The sequence below is a fragment of the Chroicocephalus ridibundus genome, chromosome 2 (assembly GCF_963924245.1).
Source record: "Chroicocephalus ridibundus chromosome 2, bChrRid1.1, whole genome shotgun sequence".
Classification (NCBI taxonomy): Eukaryota; Metazoa; Chordata; class Aves; order Charadriiformes; family Laridae; genus Chroicocephalus; species Chroicocephalus ridibundus.
This window is the reverse complement of record NC_086285.1, coordinates 152,886,130-152,906,662: the sequence shown is the minus strand read 5'-3', so window position 1 is coordinate 152,906,662 and position 20,533 is coordinate 152,886,130. Positions and strand designations below refer to the sequence as shown.

The 20,533-nt window shown below is 38.3% G+C and overlaps 1 protein-coding gene across 4 annotated transcripts in view; it reads left to right on the top strand.

Annotated features, from left to right (window-relative positions):
• Window positions 1-15,774, top strand: part of TRPS1 (transcriptional repressor GATA binding 1) — a 218,411-nt gene extending 202,637 nt beyond the window's left edge. For all 4 annotated transcript variants that reach the window (XM_063327433.1, XM_063327430.1, XM_063327431.1 and 1 more), the window contains 2 exons: window positions 3,967-4,089; window positions 9,509-15,774. In XM_063327433.1, the coding sequence (XP_063183503.1) occupies window positions 3,967-4,089; window positions 9,509-10,570 (1,185 nt within the window). In that variant the 3' untranslated portion in view covers window positions 10,571-15,774. The remainder of the gene's footprint in view (window positions 1-3,966; window positions 4,090-9,508) is intronic.
• The last annotated feature ends 4,759 nt before the right edge of the window (window positions 15,775-20,533 follow it).

Genomic DNA, 20,533 nt, shown 5'->3' with positions numbered 1-20,533 from the left:
CACCCTCCCCAGTTTTGGCCCATCTCCAAATTATAAACAGCTGAACTGATTTAAATAAAGTTTTCAGTACCAAAAAAGAAAAAAAAAAAGTTACATCTGGGCTGAAAAAAAAAACCACAACATGGCCAAGTTTCGGCCCAATGTGATTTGAGACAACTGTGATATTAAACGCCCAGACCTAGGAACTGGAATGGAAATAGAGACAGGCTCCTCACTGCACTGGCCCCTTCAGGATTTGGGATTGTAATGTAGTTGTTATAAGGCTCCAGATGATTAAAGCTTGACTTTGTAGATACATCTTTTAGTTATTTAGACCCTTTTGGCTTATTCTTCCAAGGATGTACAGGAAATTTTCATGGATAACTCCAGTGAGTGCTAGTGGCATTGATCACAGACCGAAACCTTTTTATCTGTGGTTCAGACCCTCTCATGACTAGTTCTGTTGATCTACCTTTTCTGGGCTCATTTTAAGAGATTATTTAGCCATGATAAGTATGTGTTCACATTTGAAAAAGAACAAAAGGTTCCATAAAATACTTCTTGAAAATGCTGGCTAGGGTGGTGCTTAGCAGAGCGCTCGAGCACATGGCTGGGTTTTATGGAGGCTGTGGGCCATGGCTGTTCCACAGATTTTGCTGAACTGGAGCTCAAGTGCCTGTTCCTTCACAAGACTACCTGGAAAAGCAGCAATATTGGCCATTATCATTGACTAGTACAAAAGCTGGGTGTGCAAAGCCCAACTGACTCATGCAGAAGAAGTATCATCACTAACAGTAGAAGTATCATCACTAATTAACATTTAGCTCAAAAAAAAAATAAATTAAGTACTTCAGTTGGCCAATAATCTTTATAAAACTTGGTATATGGGAAGTAAAGGCTTACTTTTTTTTTTTTTTTTTTTTTAAAGAAACTGTATTGGTTTAGGAGAAGAGTAGTACAGGCGTTGTAGGCTTTTAAAAACAGCTTTCGTTTTTTCTTGCAGACATCATCAAAATTTCTCAAGTATATTTTGACAAGCAGGTCAGTTCTGTGGTTAGTGGGATTTGGGAGTCCAGAATATTTAGTCCAATTCTTCCACCGTCCTGTTTCACCCCAGGATATCCGTTCTAAAGCTGTGTATCCCCACTGTAAAAAGCTCTTTCATAATCAAAAAGCCCAACAGAGTAACAGTATTTCAGTTTTTCCACAGGTGGTTTAATTCTTCATTCATTAGTATGTGTAATCTATGTTGGAACACTTAGGCAGGGGAATAATCGTTGTTGATTATCCCGTAAGATCCTTAAATAATACAGAAGTAAGAGATCAGGAAGGTAAAGTAAGATAAGATGCAACACTTAGAACAGCATGTAAGACAAATTTACACACTTTGCGTTAAATTTCGGGAAGGATGTTTATCTGGACTACTTTGAAATTCTAAATAGGTAAATAATTTGTAAATACTAAATAAGCACAGGTATAGGTTTCTGATACATATAGCTACTACTAGGTATTTTGTAGGTTGTTGTCAGCTGTAGTCATTGTATTATCAGATTGTGATTAATACCTAGTGTGAATCAGATCTTTCTTTAAAAGAGAGGAAAAAAGTTACTTTTTCCAATGTTTTAAAAATATACTAGTTCCATAGTATTCAACAAAGATTTTAATGTTATTAAACCTTCTGTCAGCATTCAGGTGTGTGCAAATTCAGTGTATAAACTAGACAGTTCTCTATATATTTTAAAAGTCTTCCATGACTTTGTAGAAGGTATTTCCCAAACTCAAGGAACGCAAACAGAAATGAAAGGGTGGAAAGACTGACTCAGACTAAGACTCCATTTGGTTAATACACCACACCAAGAAGCCATAGGCCGGCAGACAAGAAGTAGGGATGGAAAGGAACAGTTCTGCAGTTGTATCTGAATCCTGGCCATATACAGTCATTTCCACTTGGAAACTGCAAGTGGACCAAAGTGGTTAGTTTAGTGAAGCTTTATTGTACTCTTAAGGAAAATAGTTCAGCAGCTAGGTGAAGTTGTGCAAGGATATGCAACCACAAAAAGGATTGGGAGCTTCAATGTACTTGTACAGCGCCTTCCCAGAATGAGCTGTGTCTCACGTACACAACTAGTTAGATGTTTGTTGAAGAACAGCAACTACCATTTAGTTCTCCCTTTAGCCAAAGTGAAAAAAATGTAGTATTTTACTGCCTCTAATTTAGGAGACAAAGTAGGGGATGATGTAAAGGGGTGAGAGGGAGATTATCTTGATGACAATCTCGATTTTACTGTATCGCTTTCAAGTAGCACAACCTGCTGTACTAATGAAATTGTGTTCTTGGTTTAAAAGGGCAATTGTTAGCCTGACTTTGTGCTCACTAAAAACATTTCCCCAATCTTGTTAAATTATTGCACTCATTTCAGATTTTTATGGCTGTGCAGCTTACCAGCCCTCGTTTCTTTACGTTTCATTCATTTTCCTTGTATTGATGATTAATGGAGGATGTCGAACGTTAGAGTGAGCAGGCATCAGCAAATGCAAGATCATAATTAGTTTAGCTGACGAGGGCCTCTGATAGCACTTGCATCTGGATGGAAAAATTACCCTATAGGGAACTGGCTGCTCACCAGGTCTTTTTAGTGATACATTGTGAAACACCCGATGAATCAAATGCCCTTTCAATGCCAAGAAAGTGTTCCAGTCTTGAAGCCAAAATTATGTCTGCAGAAAGCTTTCCATTTGAAATGTATCAGAGTACAATTATAACCATTGTATTTTTCTGGCATGAACGCAAGTCTTCTACAGTATGGACTAAAGTTAAATAAATTACTTAAATTTTATGAAACCCTGAAATTTTGACTTATAGTGTTAGTAATTTTAAATTTATAATAAAATTAGTTTTCACCCAGGCTGTTTTTCCCTGTACCCACACATTCTTATCTTCGATGCTGAAGGTTTCTTCTTGATTTTCCTCCATTGCAAAAAGGGAATAGAGTTGAAATTCAGATTTTCTTTTCAGCAAAAGAATTCCATTTCCTGCTTATTAGTATTTGTGCCCACAAACACAGCCTGACTTTTGTTTAAATGAGAAGTTTAATGAAATCATTACTCTGTAGAAAGAGTTTAACGAGCAATACTCATAAACGTGTCTACTTTTAAATATTCCTGGTTCATTATGAAAGCTGATGAATCCACAGCTCAGTCTGGTTAAAAATCAATTTGTATTTAGGAAAGTTGTACTGTGCTTTTCTTTGCCTGGCTAAAATAAAATAAATAAATCTATTCATCGATGAGAGAGTGTTTTCTGGGGTTTCGGGTGAAGTTCAAAGGAGGTCTCGTTAAGAATACTGTACTTTATTTGTTTGGCAGAGGTTACTCCTGGTTCTTAGTGGGCTGTGGGAAATATATGGTAGCTTATACTGATTTCAGAAGTGGGAAAGACTGGAAGTGAATATCATGTATTCAATTAATGAAGTATAATCTCTGTTAAAGGAATTAGTATGATGCAGATACAAACTGTAATTAGTTAAAGTGGTAGTGTTTCAGAAGTCTTATGACTTATCACATTGTAAAATCGAGCAAACTAGAAAGAAATAATCTCTTGTGAAATGCGATGAACAAACCAGGAGAAGTTTACAGAATGTTCTCTGTCAGCTTCCAGAGGGGTTTTTCAGAATTTGCTGTTTAGAAACCATCATTAAATGCACAAAACCTGAAGTTCAAAAAGTTAAAGCTGTTACTTTGAAAAGGCTTTGGTGTTTCACACACCTCATCCATCACTCTAGGGTTAATTATAATGAAAATCAGTGGTGCCTATTAAGCACAATTGAACCTGACCTCATTATGGGCAGTGTGGTTTTATACTGTCATTGTTGCCAGTCTAGAGACAAAACTCCTGTGTTGATTTGTCCTAACTCCGCAGCTCATGTGACTCACCTCTGACCTGTTTTTTTTTCTATGTGTCTTTTTTTTTTTTCTTCCCTATTTCAGAGACGTAGAGGCTCGGGTGTTTTTTGTGCCAATTGCCTGACCACAAAGACCTCTCTCTGGCGAAAGAATGCAAATGGTGGATATGTATGCAATGCGTGTGGCCTCTACCAGAAGCTTCACTCGGTAGGAAGAACTTACCGGTTTGTTCAGAAAAAAAAGGAGTTATACTGCTATGCTGGGCAGCTGTGGTCTTCTCTGGTTGTGTGATTAGTACCACTCCCTGGCCTGCAGTTAATTTCCTAACAGGGTTTTGCAGTACGGTCACTTTGGGATCAGATGTGATTCATTATGAAATAGGCTGGGATGCTGTGGGTAGATGTGTTTGAGATCACCAGTGATGCATTTGATTATTTGATACAAAATAAGGGGGAAATTATTTCTTTGCTGGGAATTCCATTTAAAGGCATGCAATACCTTGTGATGGAAGCTCTTTAAATTCAAGAGCCCTCATGTTCATAATAATAATAAAAAAAAAATCTTCAATTCAGACATCACATCTATATCAAAAATATCCCTTGCTGTGGTTTTTGTTTCCTTTCAGTTCTCTTCCCTCTTTTATTCTTGACAGTAATTTTCCTGGAGATATGGGGTGGTGGGTTTTTTTGTTCTCTTTTCTACAGTTCTTATAGTCTGCTGGAGGATTCTGAAAACATAAGGAAGCTACTCACTTGATGGCACTCATCACTTGGTGAGGGGAAGATTCACCATCCCTCAGGATCAAGCAGGGAATAAGTAATAATCATGGACTGTCTATGTTGCTTTTCATCTTATTGACACTTGGCTTGATCCTGAAAGATGTTGAATTCTCTGGTCCAAGTCCAGGAAAGCCATGCTTAAGTGTTTCCTTGGATCAGTGCCAAAACGCTCAGAATCTTCTAGGTTAAGACCCACTAGTTAAATATTATAATAGAAGCACATGGCAGAGACAGGTGACCAAGATGTTATTGTAATTAATTAATCTTTACAACATTCCCATGAAGTTTAAAAGTGTTACTATTTTTCAGAAATAGAAACTGAGGCAGCCTTTGTGAGTTTGACAAGGAAACATAACAATTCAGGCTTCAGCCCAAATCAGAAATCTGTGTTGTGGCTGAGAATGCATATTTTTAAAAAAATTTTCAGAAATTCCCTTTTCAGGGGCAAAAAAAAAAAAAAGCAGTCACTTAGGAAACTGTATTTCAAATGCAGTAAGACTCCCAAGTGCCTGTGCCTATTTTTCTTAAATTTGAGGTGTAAGCTTCTAAATTAATTAGTAGTTTCTGTGAATTTTACCCTTCGTCTTGTGTACAGGCCATATAACAATCCTGTTTACTCAAGATACTCCAGACAGCCCACTTAATAAGTAAGATTCCAGTTTTCGAAAGCAGCAAGACCATCACCAGTCTGAAAGGTTACCTCTGTTTGCCATGTGCTGTCATTCTGAGGACAATAACGGTTTTTAAGCTCCAGAATAACCCAGACAGTCAGATAGCATCCAAGCGGGAGAAGATGGACTGATGCACGATCTCTGGCCAGCATCTTGGCCAAGTTTTGCTGAAAGTATCATCTTCTGGAGATCTCTCAAAGTTCTAGGTATAACGTCTAATTCAAGGAAACTGATCAGTGGTAAGCATCCACAAAGATGTTAAGGACAGTTTAGCATTTTAATGTTAAATTGACATTTGAGTTCAGTTATTTGTAGAGCTTCAATTCACAGCCCCCGTTTTCCTTTTTCTTAATATACTTTTCTGAACTATAGCGTTGGACCTTACCATGATTATTAGCATATCTTACTGAATAGATAAAAGCTACAAGAATCAGTTTTGAATTCAAACACGTAGCTCAGATAGTGCTTATGAACCAGTAGGAATAAACTGGTGTGCTTCCAACAATAATAATTAGCAATACAATGTCAAACTTTATTTTATGCATATAGAAAGGGAGAAGCTGACGCTATCTTTTAGCTCCGCTGTTCAAGCATGGCGATAAGCTGTCATTCAGTGGACATTTGACATTAATATCTTCAATTGAACTTTGACCAAGCAAATGCAAAGAATTTAATTAAGCCTCCACTCTGCTGTGGTACGACAGCAATTGTAAGTTGGTGTCTGAAATAATCAAACACATCTCTCCTTTGGGACACCTTTTGGGACAGTCCCATGCAAAGGCATGCTCTTTAGACTGGCACCAGAAAGATGAAAGTTTCTTTTATCTGTCTGCCTGCCTTATCTGTCTCTTCATGAAAAATTACAAGTATTTGTCATGTATGTTACTGAGTTAAGAAGTCTGGGAAGATGCAGTTATTAGGTTGAGGTCTGAAACTATAAAAGTTCAAGGGAATAGAACTGTTCCATCTATGGGTCACCCAGTTAAACTAAATTATGCTACACAGCTCAGTAAAATTTGCCTGCAGTAGGTTTGCACATTTCATAGCTCCCTTTTGATTGGATTATCACGACCTAGAACTACTGGCCTCATTACCTCAAGAATGAGTATTATACGTTTATCTCTAAGGCCCCTTTTTAACCTGTATTTAATAATAAGAAAAAAATATGGTCTGTCAGATACTACTAGGTGGTTGTGACTGACAAATGTTAAGATGGTAGTGATTTCTGCTGTAAGTCACATTTCCATTTCTATGATACCATTGAATAATTTTTCAACATATTTTCAAAAATGTTCAATCAGTCTAGGGGTCATTTACATGTAACTTGCCAGGTTTTTTCACATTTCTCTCCTCTAATGCAGACAACTATGTGAAGAAATGTGTAATATTCCAATGGTCAATTATTAAAATAGTTCTAGTGAAAAAAATGCTTCCAGTTCACTGCAAACATATATATAATATTCACATTTGCTGACAGAGAAAGGTATATCCCTTGTGTCCCCAGAATCATGAATATGACCATTTATATTGTAGTGCTGTTCCTCATTTTTAATAGCTCTAACTCGGTCATGGAAAACTAGATTTTGTTCCATAGTGATTCCTTGGCCACATCTTCAGACTACTTCAGTGAGGAGTTACAGCATATTATTCTAGGATTAGACATACATGATCTTCTAGTGAAGAGATCACCTCAGTTTCCCATGGTCTGTAGGAAGTGAAATCACAATAATTTACTGAGCTATTTGTTGAATTTTGTAAATTTTTTAATTACTCATATATTTGGGTTTGAGAGATTGCCATTGATACAGAGATGGAAAAAAAATCTTTGTAATCATATATTACGTATAACATATAATTAATGATCTGACATAGGGCAGTTAAAAAGTAAAATTCTGGTAATGTTTCCACAATTTTCTAAATTTAGTGCCCCATTGAAAATCAAGAGGAGAGCTTAAGCTTTTCTGCCTGCCTCAGTTGCAGCCAAATACAGAGTATTTCCATCTGCACCTTGCTACCATGAGTAAGAAAAATGGAGTAGCTTTACTCCACTGAGTAGTCTGTTTTAATCAGCTAAAGACTATTCAGATGAGTACAGTCGTTTGCATGCTGAAGATTTTTTAAGTTGGACCTACAGCCTTTAACTCCTAGTGGCACGTAAACTTGGAAGATCCTGAGCTACAAATGAGTGTGTGAGGGTCCTTAATTAAAGGTACGAAGATGTCTCTTTTAACTACCTCTGAGATCAGACTTCATGCCTGTAGCATGAAGAGTGAGACTAAAAGTATTTCCAAACTGTTGAATGGTAATCTGGAAGCCACATGAAAATGCTCTGTAGTGTATAAATAAAATTTTAATAAGAGCAACGTCAACAGCATTGTAAGATCTCACACAGCATGTCAGTATGACGGTGTTACAATTATCATAAAAAGGTGAGGAAATTACAATGAGCTGGTAATAAAGAGTATATACTTATGCGTATTAATTGTCTATTGATTCTGCAAACTATAAATGTTATTTGCATAGACTTTACATAGAAAATATTCTAATTTTATCTAAACGTGATTTTGCCTCAACTTTGATCTGTTTGAGGAGGCTGGCTCAAGGTGCTGTTTTTCTGCTAAGTTTAAATTTTGCTTATTAAAAATCTAAATCAAATGTATATTTCTTCTGACTTAGAGTTTTAATAGAAAGTAAAATCTTAACAAGTAGCTGCACTGCCTAAAATGTAGTTAAGCATTAAGAAAGAGCCAACCTCAGGGAAATAAATAGGTGAAAGAGGAGAGGAAGACGGCAAGTCAAAAGAGAAACTAGATCCCTACAAATAGGAGAGTGAGCGCTCTTCCAGCTCAGGATATTTTTATATTAATTCAAAGCTATGAATATATATAAATTATGTCACATTCAAGGAATAAATTGTTTTGGGTATTGACTATAGGCCAAAATTTAATCTGCACTTTAAAACAATGTTAAAAAAGAGAATTTCCAAATAAACATATAAGTGGAATACTGTGTGGGGTACTTTTCTGGCCTCCAACCAAAACAGGATTATGTGTGCATTTGGGTGAGACAAATGGCAACTGCCAGCACACCAAACTGAATGACTTTTGGGTAGTTTTTGTTGTTTTAACATCTGCCCAGCAGAGCAACACATACCGACATTACAGCACCATCTTTCATTCACATACCATGCTCTTCCTGTTGAGGGGCCTTTCAAAGAGGCCTGGCTGCTGTCCTTCCTCATACTAGTTTTTTTCTTCAAGCAAAAGTATCTTCGCCTCTCATCTAAATAGGCCACCTACCATGAGCTGGTGTGGGGAAGAAGCAAATGGGAACAGAAGTCCTCACTTCGTTCTTGCCTCTGCCTCTTCCTTGATGCTTTTTTCTTTACAGACCCTTTTTTCCCCATCTTCAGGGGACACCTTCTCTCCCTCATGACTTATTAGCTCAACATCAATAACATTTAGAAAGAAATACGGGAGGGATAAAGGAGGGGGAGTTGGTACCAAAGTCCCAGGTAGACCTTTTGGTGCTTAGGAAAACATTTTTCCTTGGCTTTCTCCTCCGTCTGTCTTAGTCCCTTTCCAGCCACCATCATCCCACTCACCACCACTGCAGACCTGCAGCCCTTTTGCTGGGTGACAGCAGTGGTGGTCAGCAAGCTGTGTATTTGCGTGCATTTTCTATCTGTGTCAAAGTAGGGTGGGTATCAAGGTAAGTGTTACCCAATTTTTGTCGTAGTTTGATCTGGGCAAACCTCTGCCTGATACCAGCTCTGGTGACAAGGTGCACAGATTAACACTAGTGCATAGGGCCGTGCATCTCCCACCTCATCCCCAGCTCCCAGCACCCTCTTTCAGTGTCTCTCCCCCAGAATTTTTCAGGAGTAAGGGGTAATAAATGCTTTGACAGCTTGGATACTTCATGTTTTTTAAGCAAACAGGTATAGTATGTCTAAGGCAGTTGACTTAGTGTGATAAAACAAACCAATTCATAGTTTACTTTTAGCATGAGGAGCCAGGAACCAGCATTTGGGTTTAAGTTTGGTTATTCCCATAAAACACTTAGAATATAGCTCTTCAGAAAAGAAAAGATAAATTCGTGTGAACGTGATCTTGCAGATTTGTTTAACGTGTCTTTCTTTTTTCCTTTTGTCCATTCTGTGTGTGTTCCATACAGACTCCCAGGCCTTTAAACATCATTAAGCAGAACAATGGTGAGCAGATCATTAGGAGACGAACAAGAAAGCGCCTTAACCCGGAGGCACTTCAGGCTGAGCAGCTAAACAAACAGCAGAGGGGTAGCAGTGAGGAACAAGTCAATGGAAGTCCCTTAGAGAGGAGGTCAGAGGATCATTTACCTGAAGGTCATCAGAGAGAAATTCAGCTTCCCAGCCTCAGTAAATATGAGGCCCCAGGTTCATTGACTAAAAGCCATTCTGCTCAGCAGCCAATATTGGTCAGCCAAACTCTGGATATTCACAAAAGGATGCAACCTTTGCACATTCAGATAAAAAGTCCTCAGGAAAGTACTGGAGACCCAGGAAACAGTTCATCGATATCAGAAGGGAAAGGAAGCTCAGAGAGAGGCAGCCCGATAGAGAAATACATGAGACCTGCGAAACACCCAAACTATTCACCACCTGGAAGCCCTATTGAAAAATACCAGTACCCACTTTTTGGACTTCCATTTGTACACAATGACTTTCAGAGTGAAGCTGACTGGCTGAGATTCTGGAGTAAATATAAGCTGTCTGTTCCTGGGAATCCACACTACTTGAGTCATGTGCCTGGCCTACCAAATCCTTGCCAAAACTATGTGCCTTATCCCACCTTTAATCTGCCTCCTCATTTTTCAGCTGTCGGATCAGACAATGACATTCCTCTAGATTTGGCGATAAAGCATTCCAGACCTGGGCCAACTGCAAATGGTGCCTCCAAGGAAAAGAATAAGGCACCACCAAATGTAAAAAATGAAGGTCCCTTGAATGTAGTAAAAACAGAGAAAGTTGATAGAAGTACTCAAGATGAACTTTCTACCAAGTGTGTGCACTGTGGCATTGTCTTTCTGGATGAAGTGATGTATGCTTTGCATATGAGTTGCCATGGTGACAGTGGACCTTTCCAGTGCAGCATATGCCAGCATCTTTGCACGGACAAGTATGACTTCACAACTCACATCCAGAGGGGCCTACACAGGAACAATGCACAAGCTGAAAAGAATGGAAAACCTAAAGAGTAAACCTTAGCACTTAGCACAATTAAACAGAAATAGGTTTCCTTGATGGGAATTCAATAGCTTGTAATGTCTTGTGAAGACCTATAAAGCACTTCATATAGAGAGCATGCCTTATCCAATATTAAATCCCTTGTTCTTTTTTTTTTCCTTTTTCTTCTTTATTTTTTTCCTTTTTTTTTCCTTTTTTTTTTTTTTTCCTTTTAAATGAGTGGGTTACCAAGAAAAAAAGAACAGTTGGATGGTGGCCAGAAGGGGGAGAAGATAATTATATGGGACACGGCCCACCAAAGCTAGCCAGAATGCAGTGAATCATGGCGAATAACCTTGAGAAAATTTTACCGGACAATTAATACCTTTGCTATTGTGTAAGAGACGTAACTGGCAAGAGTGCAAAGATGTGTATATGTATATACTGCTGCAGGGGTATAGTGAACATATGCACATTGTATATAAGAACTAGACTTGTTAAATATACAGGTGTTAAAAGGTCATTTCTTTTCTTTAATTTGGGCTAATTCCTGCCCTACAACATGCCTTAGGATCACTTTGTCCTCAAAGCTTTGGCAGCAATTTTCATCTAGATGTTTCTCAGACTCAGCTGATTTTTAGCTACCACTTTATCACTACATTCTTTCTGGCACACTTTAGTCTAGGAAAACCATTTTGTGCAAGTGAAGTCTCTAATACAGAAGCCACACTCCGGGTTTAATTTGCATAGAACAAGGTAACCTGCTGTATTTTATTTTAATATATTTTTAATATATTACATTTCTAAACCTTAAAGTCTAAGGTTACTTCTCCACAGGCTTAACATTGCTATACGTACCGATCAATCCCTTCAGTAGACTTATACCAGCTTTTGCTAAGTAGCATTAAATGTCTTCATAGTACTTTTTAATACTTAAAGCTTTGTAAAAACTATCCATGAAGGGAAAGCTCCTCAGCATAACTGCTCAGGGAAATAGGGCTAAATAACTAAATATTAAATAATTGGTTAAAGGTGCTGTTAGACGAGCCTCCATGCTTGCTACAAGGGTGTACAAGAACTGACTTTAATCATTTTCATTATAGTGTCCCAACCAGTAGTTTATTATTTTGCCACAGGGATGTAGAAGATATTACAAGCTACTGGATGCACTGTCAGATTAACTTATTTCATTAAAGAAGTTGGGAGAACAAATAGAAAAAAACCTTATTTTTCTAGTAAATATTAATGTATTACATTTCAAATAATGGTGCCTGACATATTGAATAATTATTTTCTACAGTGTACGTATGCAACAAAGATATTCCATCATGCATTAGAGTCAGTTCTGGCTCTGCCTCGCTGTTTACATTTGCAAATGTAGCAAACAAGGTAATGAAGCAACTATTTCTATTGCAGTAGGTATCTTTTTTTCTGTGTGTGTGCATTAAAGTTGTAAACGATAACATGAAATGAATGAAATTTGTTGATATTAATGGTATGGAAAAACAAGAAGGAAATGAAAATATTTTTATGCCTACTTAGGAAAAAAAGGGTAGCACTATTCATTCCAAGTACTTTTGTATTCTTAAGCTCTTAACTCACATTGTTATGCTTAAAATGATAAACATATATCCTCTTTTTATTGCTTTGTCTGTGTTTCAGATGAAACATTTCAGAAATTATTTTGATAAGTGCTGTTTGACGATGCAGCACTGATGTTTTATTGCATTCTGTAGTAGCATTGCACTCCATTTTTACAATATTACGCAGTTGCTTTTTTGTTTTGTTTGGGTTTGTTTCTTTTTCGCAGTGCAGGGTCTTAGTTCCTTATGGTTGGATGGCAGGTGTAGCTCAGCTGGTTCATGAATGTTGCAGCGAATGAAGTTTAAAATGTCTTTCTGATATTATGTTGTCTTTTATTTCTCCATTCATGCATTTTATTTTTTAAAATGTTCTATAAAAATATTTCTGGACTAAGTCCTCACTTGAGATTATATGTAAAGGGTCCTATTCTGATCTCACTTACATGCCGCCTTTCTCAGATTTTCATGTAATTGAAACTAAAGCATCATAAAAAAAAAAAGTTCTTGTATTTAACTTACCTGAATCTCACCACTTTCCCTTCTAGAATTTGGTGCACTTATGAGATACTTAACCAGATAGACAGGGAGGTGGAAGATTAAAGGAGAGGTGATAGGAAATGTCTTATAGGGGTTGGCAAAAGGAAAACCAAGGGAGGAACTGGCCTAAACGTTCAGCACTTTGATAGTCTTTTGAAAAATGATGTGCCTAAAGCAGCCGGCAATGAACATCACCATGCATGAGAAGCACTTACACAGCTGATCACCAAAGGTCTTGCTGACCTTGGCAGTATTTTAGGTGTTACATTTTCACACGGATGAAACGTTATTGCACAGTTTCTCTGATTTGTTAGGCACAGACAGGCTGTTGTTCAGCATGAGGCTTGCATTCCTTCCTGCTCCACCCATTGCTTCTATACTGGTGAGCAGCGTATGGAAAATCCCGCTCAATCTGTTCACGGTTGAGTTCTATAACCCTTCAATAGTGTTCTAGGTTAGCAAAGGATATTGGGCCACATTCTTCTTCTTCTATGTTTTAGATGAATCTCCTGCTTGATACCAGTGCCGGACAAAGTCTGGTTATGTTTTTACTATTGTTCTCCAATAATAAGTTCTGACTTGGTTTTTGTGGATTTATTTTTGTTGGGTATTTTTTTGTTTCTTTTTTTTTTCTGTGGGGACTGAAATAGATTGCCCTCGTTTTGTTACGTCAGGGTCCAGTGTGTGTCCTTTTCAGCTTTTCCAAGAAACATGTTAGACTCACTAAGCAGTGATTTTGTCGGCTTCAGAGGTAGCTGGCTGCCGGTTATTAGTAGTTACTGGTTTGACTTACTTCTTCTAAGACCTACCAGCTCCTGTGGCTTCTTCATTGATGGAAGCTGCATCTTCATGGCAAAATATTTTATGGGGGACATGCGCATTGTAATACTTGAGCACCACCCTGTACTTCATAACACCTCTTGCTAAACTCAGAAGCAGAGGCCAATAACAGGAAATACACATATCAAGGTTTGGGGATGAGGAGAAATGAAATCTCGTGAGTGCAAAGAACAAGACAGAGTTTTGAATATTAATATTGCACACCTAGGAGGTGCAAATAAAATTTGAAAGAAGTTCGTTGTTCTTGCCATGACATATTGAGATGTTCTAAGATTTCTGCTTTGTAAGAAATGGGATTTTGCCATAGCCTGTTCTCTTTGATTGGGGTGGGGGGAGCACAGTTTTGTTTTGTAACAGAGAGGTGACTCCATCCTTCTTCCAGACCCCCTCACAATGGATATTAATCAAAAGAAAAATAAATCCTGACATTGAAGAAGAATAATCTTATTTAATAACTCTCAGGTAGAAACCAATGTTAGCACACGCAAGTAATTACTTCACCTGCTGCATTTTGATCAACTTACAGCACTAAAAATTAAACTTTCAAAGAAACATACTTTGTTTTCAACTTCTCAGTGTCTTCAGGGTGTTGTACATCTTTTACTAAGGAATAGTAGTTTGAGATCTTAAAATGTATCTCAAATTGGACCACAAAATAAGTGGATGGTTCAGCACCAGAGGATTTGTGGTGCCTGTCATCAGTCCCTGCAGAACAGGAACAATGTTTCCATTAACGCTCTCTATAGAGGGAACCCTCATGCAGCATCTTCCGAAAACCAGCCTGTCTCTAAGCTATCACTTCGCGGCTGCTGCCCTCTAGGTTAATGCAGCAGGAGACCAAGATTTTCCAGAGCACAGTTTGGGTTCAGGTGGGAAACTCAAGAGTGTTTTCCAAAAGAAGTTTTCCACCTGATTGACACTCTGCTGGCGTAACTCCCCCCTTAACTTTTCGTGGATCATTCAGAAAGGGAGGGAGGAACACTGGATACTTCTATCTCGGTTTTGCCTAAAAAATGTACTGTTGCACATGGTGACAGTTCTAAAGAGAGAGAACACAGATACCTCTCAAAAAAACTGAGGCTCGCTGTGGGTGAGAGATTTTTGCAGTTAGAAGGGCAGCGGGACAAAAGCGACAGATGCTGATTGTACACAGTGCTGAAAGGTAGTGGTTGTGCAGTGGGGAGACCTGATTTGGCAACTATACATTAGTACTCAGTTCAGGCATGGACTTTCAAGTCCATCTTTGGACCAGACAGTGTTGCTTTGTAGTCTTAACTACTTGCTTTATGTGCTAAGGTTGTTGTCTACCATCTGTTTTTTGCCCAGGATGTCTAAATATATTCCCGTTCTTGCTCCTGTATTGATTTTTCTTGTCTGACTTAACATGTTAATTCCTAATACTGGTCAGGAAAAGCCAAAAAGATTAGAAGTTCGCTTCTGTTCAGCCAGAAGGGTAGATATATTTCCTTCTGCTTCTGTGGAGACAGTTATGCTTGGCAAAGAATAGCGAGCAATTTGTCGACGTATCCCAAGTGTGATAAGTGAGAAATCCCTCCTTAACTTTTTTATAAAGTTAAGATGGGCCAAGTAGAATGATTTACATAATTTCCTCACCCCAGAATAGGATTCCTCCCTACCCTCTTCAATTTCATTTTATTCAGACAGCTCTGGAAAGCTGGCAGTTGGTGAGATGCTACCTATATAGTAATCACATATACCCCAATTTACCCCTTTTTAAGAGGATAAAAGACAATGATTTAATTGCTGCCAGCCAGATAAATACCAGTTTCATTTGTTTTTAGAGTACACTTAGTAAAATAAAATTCTTAGAATAAACATTGTAACAGCAACCACAGTTTTTTTTCCATTCCTATCATTTTGGCCTCTGAGCTTTATGTAAAAGGAGAACAGGAGAAAAGGAAACATCTCAAAATGCCATTGTAAATTTAGCTTATAGAAAATTCACCAGCAGGAAAAGGAAAAAAAAAAAAAAGTACTTCATAAAGAATGACTTCATGTTGCTAAAAACCATCATTAAACTTGTAGCCCTGATTTGACTCTAGAATGTTGGCTCTTAATGTTTTGTCCTTACAACACATGGATGTGTTTTTTGTTTTGTTTTGTTTCGGGTTTTTTTGTTTTGTTTTGTTTTGTTTTTTGGTTTTCATAGTGCATGTTCATTTCTACTCACAAACATGTTCTTGGTGTATTTCTTATGCAAACAATCTTCAGGCAGCAAAGATGTCTGTTACATCTAAACTTGAATAATAAAGTTTTACCACCAGTTATAAATCAGATTCATGTCATTGTTTCTGGGGAGAATGTAATGTCATAGTGCTACTACACCATAGTGGGGTTGGGGAGGAAAACAGCCCGGAGTCGAGCTGCTCTGAGAGCACGAAGGGGCCTGACGGCGTCTGTGAGTAATGGCTGGTGATTACAGCTGAAGGGCAAAGGCAGAATTCCCCAAATGGTAAATGCATGAAAAGAGAGGAGCTCCTTCAAAAACAGATTAGCCCTATTGCAATCCTACATTAAGGACTCTAGATGTGATCCAAAACTCATTCAAGTTAATGACAGGATTTAGAGTGAAAGTCTGTTTCAGTGGGGTTTGAACTTTTTTCAGTACTCCAGCAGCCTGGCATTACATTACTGGTTTTATTCTCCTGTCCCAAGGAGAAGCAAATATTGGAATAATTTTGAGAAATTATGTAAGAAAGGCTGATACTGAAATGTGATCAGTACCCCAGGGTTACTAATTCTACCTTTCAGACAAAGTCCATGGTGGTCTTTAAATAAGCCCTGATACGCAGGACTGCGGTTTCACATCATGCCCAGAACTCTTCCAGGAAATCCTGCTGGCTCCCATCGCGCAGGTTACTGACCCAGTGGTGACTCGAGAACAGAGCGTGCCACCTACAACGTTGCCACCACCACTTCCTCCAGCAACCTCGGAGGTTTCACGAATCGAAGCACTGACCAAATCGGCTCAGCTTGGCATTTCTGTTCGGATGAGCTCACAGCCCAGGGTGGTATGGCGCCCGGCCATCATTTCCATTATGCTGTAATTTCCTTTCTCCATAGGTTTTGTCTCATCTCCATGGTTGAGAGACTGTTCACTCTCATACAAAATACTGGTTTAAAGTCATACAAAATGGTCAAATCTGTTTATAATGCTAGAGTACAAATGTTCTAGAGCTTAATTTTAAAAGCACCCTGCCAGAAATAACTTCCCCCTGTAATTCGTTCTTCCAGTGAATTCAGATGCAGACCCTGTGCATTTTCAGTCTCTTTAATTTCCTGAGATTAATAAAAATAATAACTGCAGTAAAGAAAAAAAAAAGAGGAAAAAAAAGCTTTCAAAGGCAGGCGGAACCAGTTTTGGAGACATCAACTTTATGCTTAATCTTTATCGATTTTGATAAAGATGCTATATGCAAAAGCTAGTTGATATGCATTGTGTAAGACTGTATATATATATACACACACACTCTCTATATGTAAGAATATATATAAACACTATACGTATAGAGAGATATGCATATGTACACTTATATACGTCTGTATATCATACATATATACATCTGTATACATATATATGTGTATGTGACAGATTTTTTTATATATATGTATGTACAGAGAAAGACAGTTAAATAGTCAAATATTTTCACCTGTTTTAAGAACATCTTTTGAGGATAACAAGATTTAATCCAAATTTACATTCTTGTTATAAAACTATCCCTGACCAATTCGGTCTGTCATGAATCAGAATTAAAAACAGTGTTTAATATCACACTTCTGTCTCCATATACTTATGTGAGCTCATAATTGTAGGAGCTGATGACCTCAAATTTTCCTTTGTGGTTCTACTACTCGCATAGCTTGCGTACAGTGTTAATGTTCTAACAGCAGCACCATGTGTAAGCAGCTCATATAAATGCACACTGACATTGTTATCAAGTCTTAATATGCAATTATAAGGTTTAAATTTGTGCCGAGAATCTGGGAACTTCTTGTTCTAGCAGCAGTGTCCTTGATTATTTCCTATTTAACTACTGCCATATCTTGGTACAGGTCAGAACTCTGTTGTCCCAGGTACAGCCAGGCCCCAAATATAAAAGATAATCCATCTGCTGGTAGCAGGTCCTGAACCTCATCAAAGAAGATTTATAAATGCATGAAGTTAAAAAAAGAAGTGTAGGAATAGGTGTTGATGCAGGAGAAAATGGTCAGAATGAGTAAGCAGTGTGCTTCATTCTGTCTGAAGGGGAAGTGCGGTGCTTTGAATATTATACTCTTAATAGAAGAAATGGGATACCTACCTTACAACCTTATTTATTTATGAATTATGGAAAAAGTAACTTTCACTTTGACACTGTCATTACACAACTGTGTTGACAGTGGGTGGGGATATAAGATCAACGAAACAGCAGAATGTCAGTGAAAGTGTTCAGTTTATGTGTCCATACTGGAGGTTTAACCGTGATGGGCAATTATACTAGACAGTTGGGACAATTGAAACCTGATGGAGGTAGAGTTTGTACTGACACCAGCTTCCCTTGATTTCCCTGAAGAGTTTGACTAATCCTTGTGTGCAGTACAAAAAGAATATCAGCGGGTCCTTTCTGTAAATGAAAGTGTCTCCTGCACATCCAAAAGAACAGAAGTGTCTTTCACACGTTGTGGTTAGGATGTCAGTGGAAGTGTCTGATTCACTTCCAAATGCTGCTGTGGAATTGACAGCTTAATGGTGAGATTGATACGGTGACAGTTCTGTCACCTACCTCCAAACAGCTCCATCAGCACCAATACAACGTAAGTAGAGTTGACCGGAGAAGAAATACGACCATTTAAAAGAACAGACAAGAAATACATTTAAAAAACAAAACAAAACACCTCAAAACCTTGTGTTACAACATTGTGTAAAGAGAATGTCTTAAATCTGCCACAGAAAGACCAAGGTTAACACTTTGTTTTGCAAAGGCAATAAAGTTGCTGTGGCCTTATTTCCGAGTGGAGTAATTTCTTTTATGATTTGCAGTACAAAAAGCAAAGTCCCAACAGAAAGCTAGCTCTCTTCTCACTGTGGCATTCCTTTGAGAAAACAAGACAATAAAGGAGTGTAAAAAGGGATTAGGAAATCTTTATAAATTATAATTTCAAGGAAGGGAACTAGATATTTTCTTATCACATACTTTTGTTAAGAAAAATTCTTGCAAAGCAAAATGGGAATATTTCGTTTACCTTTTAATCAAAGTAAAGTATTTTTCTCCCTAATAGAATCTGATAAAACGGGAAATAGATTTCAGAGTATGAAAGTATGAGATGTGGAAGCCTTTCAAAAATGTAAGGTGATTTCTCAAAGTTAATGTTCCCTGAGGGTGGCATTCACACTGCGTACTTTGGACACCCAGCTGTAAATACACATTATGATCCTCATCTTCCTCCAGAGTCAGTCGAGCATTCAGAGCAGGAGCTTATTAGGTGTTCACAGCCACCCACTGGAGGGGTCCAGACTGGATGATCTCCGGAGATCCCTTTTAGCCTATAATTTTGTGATTATGAACGTTCACAAATTTAGTCAATTTATGTTTCTCCCTTATGAGCATGATACATACGGCGGGGAGCAATTGGAGACAAAGGCCAGCAAAAAAAGGCCAACATCTGTAGATGGAAATGGTGGGGCATATCAAGAGCTCTCTAACACACAGGCCTTTGAGGCCAGAGCTCGATGCAAGTACAAAATACCCCATTAAACACATGGCTCTTAACTGAGGAGCACGAAGGCTCTTCCAGCTATTTACATTTCCATAATAACTCACTGCAATAAATCCCTGGTAATTATACATTAACGTCCACAATTAAACATAACATGCGAGACTGCTGGCGCACTGGCATCACTGTCGTACTCGTCAACGTGTTTCTTTGGCTAACTTCTGTATTATCTATAGATCAAGCTGGGAATATTCACAGGTGTTTTGCAAGGTTTTGTGGCTAGAGTGGTCCCTGGCACGCTTTGGCTGGGGGCAGCTACACACTTCAACCAGGTCCCGGGCACAGCGGGGGAGTTAGGACAGAGGAGACCGTTCCCAGTTCGCAGGGGAACGGGTATGAATGGGTCTGTGTTACTCATACCTATTCCCTGTGGGATAGTTTTCCATCAGGAAGCACCAAGAGCCACAGGATACATCGTAAGCCACCCGCCACGCTGCTTCAGCACGTGGGCACATTTCGGGGGGCAGCAGGTTTGCGGGAAAAACTCTGTGCCAGTGTCCTCAGACCAGAGAATGGCCTTGACCCTTTTTGATTTACTAACGTTGTCACTGCTTCTGTTCACTCATTCCCCATGTCCAGTGAGGGTGGCTGGGGCAGCTTTACCCGATATCTGCAATCTTTAAAGACAGAAGCACATTTAAATTCATCTTATGTACAGGCATCGACTTCAGGAAGGGGGAGATGTTTCCTGGTACTGGGTGGGGGGTAGTCTTACTATTATTTAGCTCAACTGTAGACAGAGCTATACAATATGTACATAATAGATGTCTGCACTTGATCAAGTAGATGATATTAGCTATTTTCTGTTGTCTTACATTATAAACTTTGTGGGCAAATCTTCAGCTTCTAGTAATACAAATAAAGAGACAACAATAATGAACATTCCCATGCTTCCAGTTTCATAGAACAGAACATGGCCATTCTTTCCAAGCTGTTATAATTACCAAGACTTTTGAAACAACCCAGTTTTTCTTGCCCAGAAAAGGGCAAAGATTTATTTTTTTTTTTTTAATACAAAATGCTTCAGTGCTGTTGTGAAAACTTCTTTTCTCAAAAAGGACTTGTTTCAAAAAGTTTTTAGTGAGCTTTACTTAGAACTTAATAAGTTTTATTTCAACTCCCATTCTAGGAAGATTTTGGTTTGACAGTAGAAAATCCCGATCTGTGTCTATGTTCTGCATTTAAATGAGTATTCTTGCTAGCTCTTTCACGGACACTACTCTACAAACAAATCCTAAACTGCCTTAATTATTTAGTAAAAAA